General features: G+C 38.1%; 1 protein-coding gene across 23 annotated transcripts in view; it reads left to right on the top strand.

Moving 5' to 3' along the window:
• The window catches only part of ANK3 (ankyrin 3), a 508,367-nt gene that overhangs the window by 294,584 nt on the left and 192,691 nt on the right, over positions 1 to 21,092 (top strand). For all 23 annotated transcript variants that reach the window (XM_081268444.1, XM_081268437.1, XM_081268443.1 and 20 more), the window contains exons 6-7: positions 4,236 to 4,421; positions 6,310 to 6,408. In XM_081268444.1, the coding sequence (XP_081124570.1) occupies positions 4,236 to 4,421; positions 6,310 to 6,408 (285 nt within the window). The remainder of the gene's footprint in view (positions 1 to 4,235; positions 4,422 to 6,309; positions 6,409 to 21,092) is intronic.

Genomic DNA, 21,092 nt, shown 5'->3' with positions numbered 1-21,092 from the left:
CAATCCTCCTGCCTCAGCCTTCTGAGACTCTGGGATTACAGGCATGCACCCCCATGCCTGGCTATAAGATTTCTTTACCTAAATTCACTACTAAACTTGAAAAAAGGTTTGTTTTTTGTGTTTTTGTGGTTTTCTGTATTGGGGATTATTTAACTCAGAGGCACATTACCACTGACCCACACTTTCAGCACTTTTTATGTTTTTTATTCTGACAAATTGCAGAGGGCCTCACTAAGTTTCTGAGACTGATCTTCAACTTTCAATCCTCTTGCCTCAACCTCCTGAGTTGCTCAGATTATAGGCATGCACCACTGCACCCAACTTGAGAAAAGTTTTGAAAACCCATTTTGTGCATAGTTCATCTTCTAAAAAACCACTTTTGTTGATCTGCTATCTTGCAGAACTGTTTTTTCAACTTTTTAAAATTTTTGGTTTTTGCTTTGATAAAATCATTAAAAAGCTGATACAATATAATGTGCAAGTTCCTGATTGAGAAGGCAGGGAGTACAATGTTCATATTTTTTAAAACATATTTGAGAGTATGCTATTCCATTGCCTGTCTTCTTTGAAAAGCAATCAAAACTTGGATATAAAGCAATTTTTAATATATATAGCACCCTTTAAACATCTGTTTCTTTTTAGTCTATTATTTGATAAATATGTAACTGCTACACATTAGAGATTAGGTATTTTTCTTTGTGCTTTCTATTTTTTTTCTCTTTTCAGTAGCTCTTCTTTAGAAGCAAGTATAAGCCCAACTTACTGTGAATAGATTTGCATTAGCCTGTAAGTTAATTGCTAAGTTGTCCTATATTTTAAGTTTTTAAGATCCAAAAAGTACAAAACCACAAGTAACTTTAAAAAAGGTCCTAAAATAGATCCTGAAATAATAGATTCAGTCTTTGGCAAAAGATGCATATATTTTTTAAAGTTTGTATTCTTTTTCAGTACTTTAATGTTATTATTTCTTAGTTTTATGATGAGAAATAAATGTTCTCTGTAAATACAAGTAAAATCTCTATTTTCTTGAGAGCTACTGTTACATCTCTATATAGAGAACATTTGGTTCCCTGCAGATGTTCAATCTACTGATTTTTTTCTCTTCTTGTGGATTATTGGCATAGAAAATAAAAATAACAATAAGAAATTAATCCTTTTATTCATATGATTGATATGATATTCTAAGTATAGTATGGCTTTTTTATTAGCCATCAAATTGGTGACATTTATACAGAAGTCTGTATTTACAGAACAATCAGGGGCAATTAAGGGATCCTTTAAATAGGAAGTTTTTGATAGGATTTTTAATTTACTGAAAGATATCTGCCAAATTTCTTTAAACATTTTTTTTAGTAAGCGTGCTATACAATTCATATCTCATATATGTATAAAATCTTTGGCATGCTAGGTTTTTTAATTCTATTTTTATATTGCTGTGTACTGCATATCAAATTTTACCCTGTATATCTGCAGATCATAGTTATTCTCTAAGCAAAATATTTGCTTATTGAAATTCTGTAGCATACCTCTTACATGTCAAACTCTCCACAAGGCAGTGAAGGTCCACCCTTGAACAACCAGGGCATGGACCCTGTTCTTGGTAGTTTCTATGATATTTCTTTTCTGCTCATACTTTTAAGAATAACTGAACAAAGCAAACCACACTATTTAAGCTTGTATTTGAAACAAAATATAGAGCTTCTAATTTTAGCAATTAACACCTTAGAGCTGGTGTCTTTATGTCCTTAATTGGCTTATGCAGGAAACATATTCTTGTCAGTGATAATCAGCTCAGTTTGCAGTTTATTTTGTGGTACACAGGACTGTCCTTTATGAACAGGCTCTGAATTTATAAATGCATGTTGATGGTCGATGGAAATGCAGCCATTTTGTTTTGATTCAGAACAGAAGTAGACTGTTATTTTTACCCTTAGGCACTGTGCAGGTTTTTAAAGTGAGATGCAAAGTTAATTCTTCATATGCAATTTTCTTGTTTTTGCTCTCTCATATAAAAATGCATTTTTCAGGGCTGGAGACATAGCCCAGTTGTAGTATACTTGCCTGCTATGCACCAGGCTCTGGGTTCAGTTCCCAGCACTGAAAAAAAAAATTTTTTTTTCTTTCCTTTGTAAATGTAATAATATCACACAATGATAACATTCAATAGAAAGAAAAATGGTGATGTAAATTTCCCTTGAGAGAACAGTTTATTCATCCAAATGTTTTTGTATCAGTATATGATACACACAGATATTTATCTATGTGAAATTGAGATCACATATTAGTATTGCTTTGTGTACTACTTCTCTTATAAGAGTAAACTGTAAATGTTCATATCCTTATGTCCTTAAGTGTCTACTGGCTTTTTTATTAGTCATCAGACTGCAGAGAAAATGTCCTCCTAGTTAAGTAGAGATTTCCATTTTCCTCTTTTCCTTCTCCCCTTCCCACTATCCTCCTTCCCCTTCTCCTTCCTGTCTTCTTGAGTAGTAGAGTGAAGAGGAACAGGTGGCCTTTAAACTGGATCTTAAAGCTTGAGCTTAGATAGGATTTGTACCCAGAGAAGAGGAGGGCATTTCAAGGAGGGGAAAATGCCATTAGGGATGCCAGGGTAGGAATTTGCCAATCCAAAGTTAGTCTGAAAACTGGTGGGAAGGTTTTATGTGGGACAAGACTGGCCAGTGTAGTCCCTTAAGTGCTTTGTGCCAATGTTTTACACATTCTTTCAACTGAAGTGTGCAGTTTTGTGTTCAGTCAGATAAATAGTAGAGGCACTTGACTATTTTCCAACAAAGGAAAAAACAGAAGTGGTGATTTCAGAAGACCAACAAGATGTTAGTATGCAACTGACCAGGTTTCCTTCCTCCCCTTTACAAATGCTCTTGTATTGGAGTAGTCCTCTAATTATACTATAGGACCACAGAAATAAAAGAATCAGGAAAAGGAGAAAAATATGTTATATGCATTTAAGAATAATTCAAAATGAAACCCACTAATAAAAGTAATAAGTAGTCTGTTTGCAAACTCTACAGTAAAAATGAATTTTAGTAAATTTTTGAGCTTACAATAATGAAAACATTGCAAAGTTAAAATTTGTGAGTCTTAGGATGTTCTACCCGGTGCTGCTTATCCTATCGTCAGCAATTCTAGATTACCCAGAAATTAATAAAATAAATTAATGAAACGCTGTGAGATCTATAGCTGTCTCATTTTTGTCAAGTCCCAGGGAAAAACAAAGGGAAGATGCAAAATGTAGAGTGTGCACTTACATCCAAATTTATTCTGAAGTCATGTTTTAGTAAAGCTCATGGACACACAGGTTAGGACAGTGGGTACCAGAGGCTTAGGGCTGGGGAGAGTGGGAAAATATTGAGCAAAGAGGACCAAGTCTCAAACAGGAAGAATGAAGTTTTTGGAGGGAAAGGTCTTTGACACAGATGGGTGAATGTAGTTAGTAATAGCATATTGTACAATTCAAAGTTGCTAGGAAAATAAATTTCAAATGTTCTCATCACAAGGATAAGAGTAATTGAAGTGGTGAATATGTTAATTAAGTTGATTTAATCATGCCACATCGTATTCATAAATCATATTTACCCCATAACTATATATAATTATGATTTGTCAATCCACAATACAATTTAACAAAAAAATGTAGCTAAAGTTGAATTCTGAAAGATCAATGTGTTGTCTTTCCTTATTGGTGAAAGAAAGCAAGAGTCTTTCATGTGGACCTTTCTTAAAACAGCAATGACAATGGTTGATTAATTTATGTATACTGACAGGGCACCAGGCTTATGCTAGGCAGCATGGTAAAGAACAGGTAGGCACAAACCCCATCTGTATCAATAAAAATTTTTACATCATATTTAAGCTTTTTGCAAAACTTTGCCTCGATTTAACCTGAAGTGTTCTGATTTTATTGAGATGATTTTATGTGTACTGAAATTATAATTTTTTTCTTTTTTATGTAGTACTTTTGTATATTTGCGAACTTTTTCCAATTAATCTGTAAGTGCTACTTTTCAACAGAGGGGGAAAAAAAGCTTAGCAAGAAATTTTTATGATCTTACGATTTTTGTTTTGGATAGATAGAAGTCTTTCCAAATATATGTCTATTTGAATATAAAGTTAGCTTTTAATGAACCTCAACAAAAATTGATCTGGCTGCTTTCTTATTTAATTGGATCAAAAAGAAAATATTCACCCATCTTGATGCATCCATTTATTTGCAGGATGGCTTCACACCACTGGCTGTAGCTTTGCAACAAGGTCACGACCAAGTAGTTTCACTCCTCCTAGAAAACGACACGAAAGGCAAAGTGCGTCTTCCAGCTCTTCACATCGCAGCCCGAAAAGATGACACGAAAGCCGCCGCCCTGCTGCTGCAGAATGACAACAACGCAGATGTGGAGTCAAAGGTGAGGCTCAGGGACACAGGCGTTTCCTGCAGCAATCCTGAGTCAGACACACGGCCTTTAAGGACGCCTGGTCTGCCTCTTGGCAAACTCATGCCCAAAACTTACCTTCACTGAAAGGAATGAAAAAATGTGTGTCCAAGCCAGTCAAGCGAACGCATACCCTCCCTTAACGTAAAAAGCTAAAGGATGCTGCAGGTGCTGCCCTGTGCGTGCTAAAAGGGAGCCCCCCACAAAAGAAACCGCTGATGTTCCATTGATAGTTTCCTTCCTTTTAATACACATTGGGAATGTATTGAACACTGCAATTCAAATATCAGGGTGAAAAGTCACAAATTGCCAAAGACGGTGTGCCCCAGTAAGCCTCTGTTGATGTCTGAGATGACAGGCAGTAAACTGAGAGTAGATCAGCTGCGGAAAGCATGCCAGCCGCGAGAGCCACAGCTGGAAGTTCCCATTGTCTTGACATGTCTTACTTGAAAGTCTCTGTGAAGGAAATGTGGCAACTGGACTAGGTCGTCGCGTGGCGCCCTCCATTCAGTCTAGCTTTCTCTGTGCCTTTTGTGCTTCCATTATAGCTTTCATCATCATTCCTAAGCTGTCATGAGCTTTTGGCAATCCATGTCACCAATAGTGAACTAACCGTTCATTTTTTCCTCCTCTTTGCTTCCAAATGTGTTAACCTAGATGGTGGTGAATAGAACAACAGAGGTATATATATCTATATATCTGCATATATGTATGACCTATATCGCATCATCACTTACCCATTACGTAGTGCTGCTGCCTCATTTCCTTCCTTCCTTCCTTTGCATTGCCTTCTGTAGGCTAGATACCTGCTTTATCCCCTGCCCCGCAAAGGAGCATGTGCTAGAGCAGACAGTAGTTTGAGTACCAGGGCTCTCTGCAGCTGAACTTGGTGTTGGAAGGGAAGATTTAGGAATCCCTGGAACTTAAATGTGTTGCATGTGACCTGGAGAGTTTTGACACTTTAGATGCTTATCAGCTATACCTGAAGCTGCAGACAACCCTGTCATTCTACTCCTCCAGAATTGATTCTTTAGGGTTCTGCATGACACTTACCCTCTCTGGTGTCAGCAAAGGGAAAGTTACCTCAGAAAGGTGACAATATGACCCACCTTCCACAAGAATCAGACGGCTGGCATGGCTAAGAAGCTTGCTCACACACTAGAAATGCATCTAGTTCCTCTAAGGTTTCAATCTTTGGGGACTAAGTGAATTGCTGCATGTTTAGCACTTTTAAGGAAGTAAAATGATCATGGTTTAGGAAAAAAAAAATCAAGAAAACTGTGTTAGTGAATAGGCATTTGCTAACAAAGAGATCAACTTGTGGAATCTTTATAGAATACAGTCACCCATTATGCACAATCAATTGTGTGCTAGTACTGCTTCCCCTCAAATTGTTTGAGTCATTAAAATTGGCATTTACTATTGTGAATTTGAATTTATATTGAATATATAAAACTAATTGAATTTGGGTGAAGAGTTTCAATGATCAATTCTACCATAAGTAATGAAGCAGCTTTAAAATAGTAATGTTCAAGCTTTCTATGAGCTAAAAAGTTATTTCTTATGATCCTTATTTTAACTTTTTGAAATGTTGGTTTCTATGTAGTTCAATTTACTGGATTAACGAAATCGATCCATTGCTACCCTGGGATTTTTTCCCTGGCTGTTTCTTTGCCTGTGAGTGTGGGGTGTATTAGAAGCCCAGTGAGCAACTGGCACTGATCAAAACCTAGTTCAGAATAGAATGTGGATCTCAGCATATTTTGCTTCCTCATTTTTATTTGGGAAAGTTTATGATAGTAACCTGTCAGACAAAGAACTGGCAGGAATCAATTGAATGTCTGCTGTGTTTTCTTTACAGAGTGGCTTCACTCCGCTCCACATAGCTGCTCACTATGGAAATATCAATGTGGCCACATTGCTGTTAAACCGAGCGGCTGCTGTGGACTTCACTGCAAGGGTAAGAGCACAGCGATGTGTAATGACTTTAAGCATTTGAAATGATTTTTAACTCTCCTTTTTCCAGCATAAGGAATTGTTGGGACAGTTGACCTCCAAGGGTTCTTCCAATCAGTGAAAACTGTACCTTCTACTCACCCTAGCGCATTTTCTTGGTTATATAGGTGTGCCAGTTTCCTAGCAGGAAAACTAAATCAACATGGGGCTACATGGGTGGGTGATGAGTAATAAGTGGATATATTGAATATGTGGTTCTAGTAATCATGGTGGGGAACTGCCAAGAGTTCCCCCAGTGGAAATTAATGAAACTGCTAAAAATTGTTCAGATGGCACCGAGACTGCTCTTGGGATCAGGGTCTCCACACTAAAGGTGGGAATGTGCTTTACAATATCCAGATGAGGCCCATACTTCCCGCCCTTCAGAATCTTTTTGTCTCCTTTACACTTTTAAAATGAGTAACAAAATTCCCTAACCACTCAGGCTCTCATTGAGAAAGAACTAGAATGTCATGTACGCCACCCAACAGCAGCTTGGAGACCCATACACAGTAATATTGCACTGAACTTTAGGCCTGATCATCAGAAACATCACTGTCAGAAATAGAATTGAGGTTGGAAATAGGAAGGAGTCGCAGCTGAAAGTATGGACTCTGAATTCATACTCCAGAGTTCAAAGTTTGGCTTTAACTTCTGTGCGTCTGTAAGTTTCATTTATAAGATGAATAATAGGAATTGTGAAATTTAATAATCATAATAAACTAATAACACCTCTCCCTCAAGTCACTGTGACAATTAAGAGGTAGTACGTACAAAGCCCTGACCACAGTACCTGACATACCATCAATAGCAGCAGCAGTATTATTCTGAACATAACCTCTGAAATATTACTTCTGCTGAAACTTTGTTAGAAGAGGAATGGGATAAGATGAGATAGGGAGTCAGGGCATAATGCCAGGACTAGAAGTAACAGTAATAGAAGTAATACCATTTTTGAAGTATTTACTGGGTAGGAGGTGCCAGGCCAAGCATTTTATCTCACTTTTCCTAATAGGAAGGGAAGTGTGATTTACAACTATTTTACAAAAGAGGAAACCAAGGCTTAGAGCTAAAAAGTAGCAGCTCCAGGATCAGAGAGCTAGGCAGTTTGGAAGAGGCAGGATTTCAGCCCCAAAGCTCTTAACTACTCCAGGATTCCATTTCCCTTAAGCAACTTAAAGGAGTCCATTATTCTTATAATTCACCAGTTCTATAAAAATTAATAAGAGCTCAGATTGCACTAATGTAAAGTCTATTTCCTGCACCATTGTCATCAGCTTGTTAACAGCCTCTATCAGTTTCAATGACTTGAGAGTGCCAGTTAGTTCTTTCCACACTAAAGCTTCGTTCTTAGTGTATTAACTACATCCTTGATGTGGCAGAGCCAAGGCCCACTCTGACTCTTTGAAGGACAACGCTAAGCACTTCTTTAAGCCAAGTATAAACCAGATATAGCAATGTTAAAACTGGAGTTCATTTCATGATGCCTTCTTCTGGCTTTATTTCTATAATACACAGTAAAATTTAAAAAAAAGAAAAGAAAAACTCATTAAGTCACATCTTCTAATTAGGAAGGACATTTGGAAAATTCATGTCAGGGTAGTATCTGAGGTTGTCTTTGTGCCATTGTTCAGAAATGCTGCTGAAAATAAGTTTGGGGGAATGGTTAAGCAATTTAAAAGAACACAAATTATAGTATTTTCCAACTCCTTCAAGCAATTCCAGAGCATTCATTTACATTAGAACAATTTACATTAGAACAAATGGCGGTGGTAATTACAGAAGAAGCTCATTTATTGATTAAGGATCGTTGAAGACCTTAGACTCACATAGTTAACCTTGCCCAACTCGTCATGATTTAAAATAACCACGCTTGCTTTTGTTTAAAATAGGTTAAAATCCAGACTTCTCACTGACTTAGAAAAGCATTTTTCTTGATCATTCCTAATTAATGAGGCCTTGTAGCCTTCCCTGCTGAAGGCTGTGGCAGAATTTCATTGTACTTACAGGAGACCTCAGCTGTCACTCATACCCAGCAACTTCTGCTTCTCTCAGCAGCAGGTAATGGATGACTTGTTTTACCATGCTGAGGAGAACTCTCTATTAAGAGCTTGTCTGTTTTAGGTTCCAACCCTGTTGTAACTTGGTTACCATTCATCCAGCACCTACACTTTAATACTATAGAGGCTACCTGCTTTCCAATCCCAGCAGGGTCTTTCTAGGTCACAGTTCTCTCAGGAGTGCAGATGTGAAAGAAAGAGGCCCTGGACCGAAGGTGGAATCAGATTCTATCTGCTCAGAATGATGAAGGGAAAATCATTAAGCCTTGTTTGTGAAGAACTGTCTGCAGACCGTAACCATAAATCACAGAACTAAATTTGGATAGTTCTAGGAGATGGTTAGAGTTAAATTTTAAAAAGACAACAGTAGCCGCATTTGTCTTTAGGGATTGTGATTCTATTTTCTGACCGTGGAAGAGTACACATTTGTTGAGACCAAAGAAGGAAGAGTCTCAAAATTGTGTGCAGCACGGTGGGCTGAGAGTGTGGCCCAGGGAATGGCTACCTGCTAGCAAAGAGAGCTGGCGAACAGGAACAAGGACAACACTTCTAGAGTCATTTCCAAAGCAGATAACAGGCAGAAACAAATGCAGTGTGACCAAAGGGCGCACACAGTAGAACAAATTGCTCTCTGTGATTCCTTGTAGTGCTCCCTAATTTATGCGTCCACAAAACAGATTCCGGCTAGTGGCAAATAAATACCCGCAAAGAGCAATTCCAGCAACTCATTTGTAGTGTGCTTCCCTGTTTTATTAACACTTTTCCTTAGATTTTTGTTATGTCGATTATGATTTCTACATTGTGATTTTGCTGCATATGTATATGATATCCCATCCAACACCTCCAGTATCTCCTTTGGATTATCCACGGAGAAGGCCTGTTCATCCTCCCAGGTCCACTGTGGGAGTTAATGCAGTGGCCCCCAAATGCCGCAGTGCAGTGTCAGCAATCCTCATTCTTTGAACTGAGTCTGCCGAGATGGCGTTGACACTCTCTGAATACATGCTCGACCCTTGCTCTCTTAGCAAATCCTTGCTCTGTTAGGGCAGAGAATGTGACTGAGACAAACCAGAGCTGCTACTGATTATCATTCCTGTAAGGAGCATTTGTGCACTGGAGGAACTAAAGGCCAAATTATATTATGTGGGTACCTGCAGAGCTCCTTTCATTGATTGAAGAAGATAGATGAATACTTGCTGGCTGAGTTTTTTCATCAAATATAATGGAATACCTGACCTAATCTTCACTCTTCCCACTGACCTTTCTCCTGTAAATTATTATTCGACTTTCCATTTGAGAAGAAAATTGAATAAGCATCTTTTTATTAGTCTTGTTATTTAGTACTTCCTGATTTGACCTCTGAAAGGATTAAGGATTTATGTTTCCAAAAGGATTTCAGGTGGTTTACAAATTATAATATATAAAATAAGTCTTGGAAGGATGAAACAGAGAAAGTGTTACCAGGGAGCTGGGAACAATCAGTAAATACAGCTGTATAATAAATGTAGGTTTTAAAAGTTTTGATACATGTTGTAGAAATGAAGACATGGATTATATGGTTTTCATTCTTTGCCAAAGGAAATGCTATTTCACATATAATGCTATATGTGAAATAGGGATTTTTAGCATATGAATCTATTAAGAATAGTTATATCTTTAATTATTATGCTACAAAAGTCTCAATTTGTTGCTCCATATTGCCTGTAATGCTACATATCCATCTGTGAAATTACCCCTCCCAGAAAAATTGAGAGACTCTGGCCAGCACTATGACGTTCTAATTGTGTAGGAGAACACTTGGCTTATGTGCCACAGATTCAAAGACTAGTTAGCATACACATGGATGGCCTTTCCCAAATATCAGACATTTAAACAAGGTTTTGACTGGTACTAGTCTATGTTTGGAACTGAAATCATACAAAAGATGGCTTTAAGAGATTTTAATTTAGGGACTGTAGAAGAGCAGATATTACAACTACTTAGCCTATTGGTGGAAAAATAAGTGTCCGATTTCTGTTCCGCACAAGGGGCTAGTACATGAGCAAAACAATGTTCATGGATAAATATTACCTTAAGAATTTCTTTCTAGATTGAGTTCAACTTTCAGTATTTATAGAGCATTTACTATGAGCTAGACCTGAAGATTCAGACGTGCAACCAACTTACTCTACTATTAGCATTTATTGCAAGTATTCTAGTGGCCCTTGCTCTACTAATTTGTTCAGGCATCAAGGTGCTAAGCCACATAACATCATCTTTCCCTTAATTTCCCAAAGCACAACTAGATAACTGAAACTTTTTTTAGTACTCAGGATGGAAACTAATGGCATTGTACTATTGAGCTACATTCCAAGCCCTTGCTATTTTTAAATTTTGAGGTAGAGTCTTGCTAGGTTACCCAGTCTGGCCTTAAACTTAGATCTTCCTGCCTCAGCCTCTGAGCAGCGGGGGTTACAGGCAGGACTTTTCTAAAAACTTATAGATTGATGAGGAAGTTCAAACAAGAAAGGCAAAGCTAAAGGTTATGTTCTGAACATCCCCTGGGTCCAGATTGTGACTCCTTCCTTGATACCCCAAGTGATCACCCCGCCTCCCCAATCCCTCAGAGACCACTGTATTGCAATCTCTCTTTCACCAGTGGAAACACTTTTTACCATGACTGTCCTAGCCTGAGTCTGGCCTTTTAAACCACCTCTGGGTCCCAATGAGGAGGAAAAACTGTTTACTCCATAGCTATCTTTATTCAGTAGCCACTCACTATTGTGTCTTAATTTAAATTACATTTAAAATTTATGTCTTCGTTATGAATATTTTGTGTTTCAATACCCAATATTTGGCAAGTGGCTACTCTATTAGATGGCACCAATATGCAACGTTTCCATCATCAAAGAAAGTTATTTAGAACAAAGACACCATCTTTTATTGATATCATCTTTTTTTTTTTTTGACACCATCTATCATGGGCCTACCTTTCCATCTATGCCATAATTATCTCTAAAAGTATCTTGCCTTTCAAGAAGATGGTTACTCTCTACCCCATATGTGGGCACCACAGTCTGTACTTCCACTCTCAGATCTTAAATATTATGTTATTTATGTGTTATCATTCTTTTTGCATATTCCTTTTGCGTGCTAAGCTCCTTGAAGACTGAGATGCCTTCTTCATCCACCATCTCCAGTTTTCCTTCTGTTTCACAGATGTTCACCTGATCCCTGGCTCTGTGCTGAGGACTTTTTAATAAGAGCTTAAAGCGTTCAACCTTTCAGGGAAGGACTTGCTAGCCACAGAGAACATGTTTCTTAGGGTCTAGATCTTTTTTCAGGAGAGGTAGTTATTTATTCCAGAAAACCATTCCTCTCTGTTCTGTAAGAAAGATGGCCAGACCTTTGCTGTTGGTGCCAGACAGTCCTTTATCTTCGTGTCATGAAGTGGTACCCTTGACATACCATTGGAGTCACCAGAATGTTCAGCAGTATTCTGTTTGATCAGAGGGCTGAAGATGTGAAAACATCAAGAAACACTCCCTGTTAGAAAATAAGTGATTAGAAAATGGCATTCCCTTCCTTTCTTCTGCAGGTAAAATTTAGAGTAATGATTATTTTTTAAAGTTATAATGAAGCATTTACTAAGTTCCAGTTTCTTACTGGGCATTTTACATGCAGCATCTCAACAATCCTAAGAAGGCCAAAGTAGAAATGTAATGAAATGTATTTATAACTCCCTCCCACATCCTGCTCTTCACCTCACTTGCAAGACTTTGAATTCCTCAAGGTCAGACCTGTGTCATCTTACACATTTTAGAATCCCTGGAGTATAGCCCAGCAGTTGGCACTGTAGGGATTCAGTATATATTTATGAAGTTCAAGAATGCATAAACATCACTACCAGGTCTCCCTGTCCGCTACTCCTGGGCACCACCAGCCCCTGTGCAAACCAGTCTTTCTCAAGCTCTCGTCCTTTTTCCCAGACTATCAAAACTCTGGTTACTTCAAGCTAAACCTGCCTGAGGTTAGAAGCTGCTTCTGAAAATGAGATCAGCTTCCCCGAGGAAGAAGGAAAATCAGGAGAACCAAGTAGAATTTGAAGATAGTGCACCAAACCCAAGTGTGGAATATCAGATGCAGAGGGGCACATGTGACCCACAGACCGGATATTTACCTATGTAGATGGCCATGGAAGACAAGCTAGAGCAAAGGGCAGGGGGCAAGGGATACTGTTGAAGCCTGTTCATTTCAGGCTGTTTGAAGCAGAAGCTCTGGACTATGAAGAACCAATCAAGATGACCACCAGAGAATACTTGAAAGTGTTCCTCCAGCTGAGAGAATGGCTGATTTTCATAATAGTTTTATAAGGGCAAAGGGCTTCTGGAGTCTCTACTTTGGGTGGTATAGTGGTACCTTTGCAAATGCATTTATTTATTTATTTGGTACTGGGGTTTGAACTCAGGGCCATTTAACCACTGAGCTATGTCCCCAACCCATTACTATTTTTTTATTTTGAAACAAGCTCTAAGTTACTGGGGGTCTCGCTGAGTTGCTGAGATTATCCTTGATCCTCCTGTCTCACCCTCCCTAATTGCTGGGATTATAGGCATGCATCACCATGCCCAGAGCAAATACATTTAAAAACTATATTTCCCCTTACTTACAATTCATTTCTAAGTAAAATGAAAGAAAAAAAATCGCTGTAACAATCCTTTCTTTTTATTTGCATATTTACCCTTATATAAACTAAACACAAACATTTCTTTGTACTGATGCATATTTTTAAAATAGTTAGCTTTGCATCCTTGTAGAGGTTCAACAGCATTAAAGACAAACTTATTTTTTTAAATGCTAACATAAACTTCCTTTTGAATGAAAATGGGGATTTGAGGATGCTAACAAAGAAATACAAGTTATGGGAAAGTAGCCACATGTCTCCTACAGTAACTATATTGCCATGGTGGTGACGTCCCCAGAGGAACAAAACCAGTAAGTTTTTGAAAGTATGCAGCAGAGAAGGGACATACAGATTTGCTCTTAGAAGCATGCCATGTCATCTCTATCCTCCTTTTCCACTTAATTGCCTAAATGTCACATCAAAGAATAACATCCTATATACATTTTTATAAAAAAATTATTTTAAATCCATTTATACATTTGATCTTCATAATATCTTCCCATGTGGTTTGGGATCTATGTTGTTCCTTACCTGAAAAAGGGAAGTTTCTAAGTGGCAGCAGCGTGGATTGAGGAGAGGATACATACTGGACCCCCCTGATGCTCCTCCTGGCTGTGTCACTATCTCTGATGTGGTTCAGGGCAAGACCCTTTACCACCTGGGCCTACAGTTCTCTGGAGAGCTGAGGAGATGCCTGTCAACCACAGGCTCTTCCCCTCTGCCCAACAACCTTGTCTGGTAGTTGGAGGCAAACTTTGACTTCCCTTCCTCACCCACAACCAAGAGTAGGTTCTGTGCAGTGACAAAGTAAACCTCATCAAAGTCAGACTGCTGGGGTCCCACACTGGCCCTATAGCTTACCCCATGTGTTTTTAGACATGCTTCACTTTTATCCATAAAAAGGGTCCAATAATAGTAACTGGTGCATGTCATGGTAACTGAAGGAAGTACTCCATATGAATCACTTATCGCATCGCTTGACCAAGAACTCCAGGGCAGGAGCTCCAGACACACTTGTGGTTGTAGCTGTCACTACAGCTGACCCACTCATTGTATGGCACTTTAGAGCATCAAACAGTTGACGTCATGAGAGGTCTCTGAAGTACTCCAGGACAGAGTCAGACTTGATGCTTCCTAGAACGTTTGGGTCATTGTTTGCAGTGGTATTTATCAGCATAAGGCCGGCCTTTAAGAAATGATTATGAGAGCATTGTTTGAGACAGTAAGAACTCTACTAGAGGGAAAAAAAAAATCAGAGAGATTGGAAAGTGTGTGTTTATTTCACTTTTGCTCTTGAACATGTGTCCTGCTTCCTGTGGTGCTGCTGTAGAATTATCGCTCTGAGAACATTTTTAAATGACCCGAATAAATCCTATTTTGAAAATCTGTGAAATAAAATTCTATTAAGGTAAGAGTTAGCAGCACTCACTTTATTCATTTGCACTTTAAAAGAATTATTTATTAGCTGTAGAGTTTTCATTGCCTCCAGTGAGTGCTAATAGCACATGGGACTGCTGTGTCCTGGACTGACCTCTACTTAACATTCCAGCACATTTTCCACACTCATCGTCATTAGAAGGTACATTTGGATCCACTTAGATGTGCCCTGCTCCCTTCCTTAAGCACTATAGGTTCTTCCATAGCAGTGAAATAAACATTGCTCATCTTCCTCTGCTGGCTTAACGAATATACAGGAGGGGACATCCCAAGGGAACAAATTAGAACTTTGCAAAACCGGAGTTGCAAAGGGTAAGCGCCCTTGGACACACGCATGATCATTTATTGGCTCACTTCCAGATTGAAGCAGGAGGTTCCAAGAAAGCATGTTCAAGTAGGGGATCATCATGAATAAACACTGTTAGAAAAACCATTTGATAAAGTGCACTGTGATGGGATTGGATTCAGTTTCCCAAGAAGATTGGAGCTGGGAGCATATTTCATTGGCAGAGCACGTGCTCGACATGGCGCAAGGCCTTGGGTCCAATGTCCAGCACCAAATAAAAGAAGAAAGAAAATCTGAAGCCCAGATGCAAGCATGAAATGAGGTCCAAGGTGGTAACTCCAGCCCCAGAGCAAATGCCAGGCTGGGCTGAGGGCATCACCCTTGAACCTGCAGGTGGAAGGGAATCGTAACTTTTCATGAAGAAGTGGAGTGATGGCAGTACTGTTTGATACAAATTCTGAGACACATGAAGGGGAGAAGAGTTGTAAGCTGTTACAGACTCAAGTCACATGGGGGAAAAGACTGGGTGGGAAGGAGGGGTATCTCTGACCCTTAGGGTGCCCCTGCTGCCCTCCACATTGGCCTCTCGGGAGGCCTGTCAAGGCCACTGGTTCTTGATGGGGGAAACTGAGCCTCACTGTCCTTAGAAGTTTTTGAAGTCGGCCTAGTCCTTTTTGCTTATCACTGTGGCTACAACATGATAAGAGAGGGCCAAAATGGCTGGGGGTCTCTCATCATGGGACAGTCCCATGCAAATAACAGCGTCCCAAAGTGCCAATGATGTTTATTCTAGAATAAATGTCTCTTTACAGATAAGAGTTGGAGTAGTGGGATGTCCCAGGATGGGGAGGAATGGCCTAGAAGTTCAACCTCAGTCTGAGGTTGCTCTTGGGGTATTGCCGAACACACCCCAGTGACGCACTATTTAGCTCTCCCTACTGAGACTTTGAAATGAGGTAGAAAAAACAAAGTTCAAACTAAGGTAATAGTTTTCCATTTTTCCTGAACACTGAGTACTATGGAACATTACTTCACTTGCTCCTCACAGTAATCTCATGAGGTGTGGGTATGATTTCTATTGTATACCAGGAAGCAAGAAGTTAAATGTCTCATGCAAAGTCATACAGCTCTGAAGTCATGTAGCTTAGGGAAGAGAAACATTTATGTAAAATAAGATGTAAAAGCAAATAAACTACACTGAGATTGTGTAGCTCATGCTATCCTAACATCAGAGGCAATGTTCACTTGAGCTTTGGACTTCACCCAGAGCCATGCCCTGCAAAAAAAAAAATCTCTCCTAGGCTGGCTGGCAGACCATTTTCTGCCAGCTTCAGGGTGGCAAGATGAATGAAAAACATTTCTGAGCCTTTGATAATCATGCTTTGAAATGAACTCTTGTTAGAAATTCAGTGACTTTGACAGACATCTGATTTATGTTTTTGATAAGAAATATGAGGCAGGCTTATCTCTGCAAGGAGTGAGGCCCTATGAGTTTAAAAATTAAAAACATTCCTAATGGTTTTTAAATTTAGGCCTCTCATCCACTTTTTCTCTTAGATTCTGACTCATAAAGTCTGCAGTGGGTACTTGCAGTCTGTGTTTTTAACAAGTTCCTTCAGCTATTCTTGCATTTCTTTCTTTCTTTTTTTTTTTTTTTTTTTTTTGACTGTTTTTGGTTTTGTTTTGTGTGTACGCTTTATTTGTGTTACTAGGAATTAAATCTGGGAGGCTCTACCACTGAGCTATGTCCACAGCCCTTTTTACGTTTGTATTTTGAGACAGCTTATCACCAAGTTGCCTAGCCTGGCCTCAAACTTGTGATCCTCCTGCCTCAGCCTTCCAAATCCCTGGGATTGTAGCCATATGCCAACAATACTGACTCAAGCAATTTTGATCAAGCAAAATGAGAAAATATTCACTAAGGCCATGCTATGAAAATCTTTGTCTATAAATTGCCCAAGTTGAGTGATAGGAGTCTTAAAAAATCATTTGCCTGTAACAATTACTTTAATGTTTACAATCCCTTAATAGAAACTTGAATTTACATATTTTACATTTACAAAACACTTCAATGTACACCACATCATTTGAAACCCACAGCAATAAACATTTTTACAGATGAACAAACTGAGATCCCCAAGGAATTATTTGTCCCAGATTCTACTGTGAGTAAAGTACAGAGATCTGATTCCAGGCCTTCCGAGTCACTTTGTCTCCACGCATGTCTATTCGAGCTGGTCAATCACACTGGGCTATTGGGAGACTTAGGTCCGTGCTCAGTGGGCAACAGCAGTATCTGGAAATTGGTTTTGACCACTGGTGGTAGCTGGGTCTTCATAGTCCCCGAAGGAGCATCTCTGGTCCTTAGGACAAATTCATATATAAGGCAGTTGACATCGTTGGTTTTGTTCTTTCCAAATTATGTTTCTTTAGGAACTTTAAAGACATTGTTTACATTTCTTGACATGTTTAGAACTTTGGTAAGCATTTAGTTTATCTGAAGATCAAATGAAGGCAAGGTTTCTGAGAAACTAACAGTTTCAAGTTAGCTGATGCCTCAAGAGTCTACAAGAGATGGTTTACTTTCTGGAGGGGAAAGAAAATTATTTCATGCAGAAATTAAGGAAGTTCTGGGTGTGTCAAAAGTGATATAGGAATGTGGAAAATTTCTAATTGTGAAGTCCCTTAATATTTTTGCTTTTAAGGATTTTTGGTGGTGGCATGTTGGGAAAAGGGGTGGGATTTTTTCAATTGAAGTTATAGTATTAGAAACATTATAGAAAATCTCATATCACTGAATCAATTCACTTCAAATAATTAAAAATATGAAATATTTTTTCTTAACACGTAGAAAGCAGTTAAATATGACTGAGTTTTAAATGATTCTCAGTTCGGTTACTATGTCTCCTTCCTCATACATATTTCTTGCTGGGAAAGATTTTTTTTTTGTAGTAACACACACAGCAGGCAACTTTGGGATGAACAGTAATAGCAACATTTTAATGAATGCAAAAGAAAGTCATGAGTTCTTACCTCAAATGACAGTGTTGAACTCACCACTCTTAGACATTGAATATTTTTATTGGTATTGAATATGTTGTTTCTGTTTGTTTGGAAATAGTGGGTCAGCAGCAGCGTTTTATGTAGAGAAACTATGCTACTTGGATTCAGAGCTTGAACTAATATCTGACAAAGTTAGGAAGATGCTATCTGGATATCTTTTCTCCTCTGTGACCCCTAGAAAGAGTCTGCACATCTTATGGAACCAGACAGCTCAGGGTCATATCTGCACTCTGGCATTTTCTAGCCAGCTTCACCTTGCCTGTGAATGTGAGTTAACAGTATCTATTTCATGGGTTATTATAGAGAAAAGATAATGTATGTTTTCTAGGGCCTGCACAAAGTTGGTTGTTTTGTTCCATTGTGATTGTTTGTTCTCCTATAAAACAAATAGTTTCTTGGTCTCAATTAGCATCAATTTTATTTTTAGCAGAACTCTTCACAGGGTAAAAGGCACTTGTGTTTCACCCTTCAAAACCTACCCCACAACATTCTTCATTATTTATGGATAATGGAGATCCTGCAATGTAGTCTAAAAAATGTTTGAAAAGCATCTATTGAATACCCATTAGGATGGCTACTGTCAAATAAAATAACTAGTGTTGACAAGGTTATGAAGATTTTAGGAGAACTCTTGTACACTCTTGATGGGAATGTAAAATCATGCAGCCACAATGAAAAGTTTGATGTTTACCTGTAAGTATTGTTTGACCACTTAACTTCTGGGTATATACCAGGAAAAAAAAATCAGTCTAGGGAGGTTGGTACATCTAGATACATAGCAGTATTATTCACAATAGCCCAAAGGTAGACACAACCTAAGTGATCAACAGTGAATGAAGAAACAGAATGTGATATTTACATGTCAGAATATTACTCGGCCTTTGAAAAGGAGGGAGATTTTGATTCATGCTATAATATAAAAGAATCCTAATGGTATTTGCAATGGGCTGGAGAGGGGGGAAGAGGAATGGGTAATTACTTCACAGGTATAAAGTTTGATTTCTCAAGATGGAAAGAATTCTGAAGATTGTTTATACAACAGTGTGAATGTACTTATTGCTACTGAACTGTATACTTAATGGTTGAGATAGAAGTTTTAATTTATGTGTGTTTTACCTAAAGCATACATTGAAAACTACTAAACTAGATACCTACAAAGATAGAATCATCTGTAACATCTACAAAGGTAGAAGAGAAATTTGTATTTGAGGGAAGAGGTCCAAGACCAGCTTTGATTCCAGTCTTTCCGCCTGGCAACAGCTGGGATTATATGTATGAGCTGATTGTGGGGATGGGGAGCAAATGTTGAATATTTACTCTAAATAAGACCTGCCTTCCTGCACTGCTAAACCACTTGAAAGAACCAGAGGAAAACCTGACTGTGCTTTATCTAAGTTGTTGATGAGCGCCCCTATATATCTGAGTGGAAGCCTCTGACAGTATTAACGATGACTAGCCTCAGATTATCCTTAAAAGAAAATAGGTAAATCTCCTGAGTTTGGAGCAAAATAGATCCAACACTAAGAACCTGATTTCACAACAAACATTAAATATCCAAGCATCTGCCGCTGCCTGGGGAGCCCAACACTATCAGGTGTCTCATCAAATGGGATTTGGTGGGTGTCCCTGGAAGGAATGAGGTCAAGAAAGTGTCAGTGGAGTTGATATCTTCCTTCTCAGCAAGGCTGGTATGGACTTAATCTCCTTACCCAGAAGGCACAGAGAGAAAAGGTGTTGGAGGATAAGCAAGCAGTTAGCAAAACTGGAGAAGAGGTGGAAAAAAAAAAAGAGAGAGCATTTTCATTATCTGTGAAAGAAATCCCATATTAGTTAATTGAAAATTCATAAAAAGGTAAATGGATATTTATTTATTAACAATAGCAGCCACTTTGGTCAATAGAGTATGAAGGAAATTTCCAAGTTTATTTTATACTTGTATTATTAACAATAGACCCTCTAAGTAGAATTTCTTTCAAACTATAAAGGCTGGAGTGTTTTCTTTTATATATATTCAATTATTAGAAATTTTTAGGGTATATCTTTTAAATAGCAAATTCTTATTCAAAGCATCTTTGTTTGCATATATGTTATGCATTTCTTAAGGCATGAAAACTTAGGCATTCTCATAGAAAAGAATTAAGTTCTGATACCACAACATGGATGAATCTTGAAAACATTGTGCTAAGTGGAAGGAATTTGTCACAGAAGGCCACATAGTATATAGTTCCATCTAGGGGAAAAGTTCAGACTACAGAGAAAGAGAGTAAATGTGTAGCTAAACAGGGGTTTAGGGTACTTAAAAATAAATTACTTCTTAATGTTATGGGATTTCTTTTAGGTATGATGAAAATGTTCTAAATCTAGATAATGGTGATTTGTACAACTAGTAAGTACACTAAAAATCACTGAAATAATTGAACACTTAAAAATGGTAAATCTTGTGGTACATCAATTATACCTCAACCAAGTTATTATAAAAATAGACTAATAAAGCATTCTTAGTAGAAAATAATGAAAATTTATGGAAAAATAGTTCAAACTCTTAAGGAAATTTTTTCTACATCGTATTAAAATCTATATGACTGCTATGTCAGATGCAATGGTACATGCCTGTGATCCTAGCTACCCTGGAGACTGAGGCAAGAAGATCACAAATTCAAGGGGCAAAAAAGAAATTCCAAGCCTGGGCAATAACTTAGCAAGACCTTGTCTTGAAATAAAAAGGGTTGTGAATGAAGCTCAGAGGTAGAGCACCCCTGGTTTCAACCCCTAAGTGTGCAAATCATCGCCATCCTCATCATTTACGAGACTTAAATATTACTTATCAAACATTTACTGATTACAAGCTCTGTGCCTGGGGATTAGCGGATACAAATCTCTCCCCTAGGAGATGAAGAGACTTTCAAAAGCTGTAGGGATGCCTGTGGATTGAGTGAAGATGGTGTAGTCTTTGCTTAAATATCTTTCATGTGCTTTCTCTATAAATTTGTTTGCTAATCATTTTCTGTTTCTGTTTACACTAGGAATGGTGCTAAATTATAAGAATAGAATGAGAGAACATAAAATTTTTTAAAAATTTTTTAAATATATATCCTCAACACATCAGAATCTTGATCTTCAGATCTCTTATTTTGTAACTT

This window comes from Spermophilus citellus (assembly GCF_964194105.1).
Source record: "Spermophilus citellus genome assembly, chromosome: 15".
In the NCBI taxonomy this organism is placed as follows: domain Eukaryota; kingdom Metazoa; phylum Chordata; class Mammalia; order Rodentia; family Sciuridae; genus Spermophilus; species Spermophilus citellus.
The sequence above is the reverse complement of the archived record's forward strand: the minus strand, read 5'-3'. Positions and strand labels throughout refer to the sequence as shown.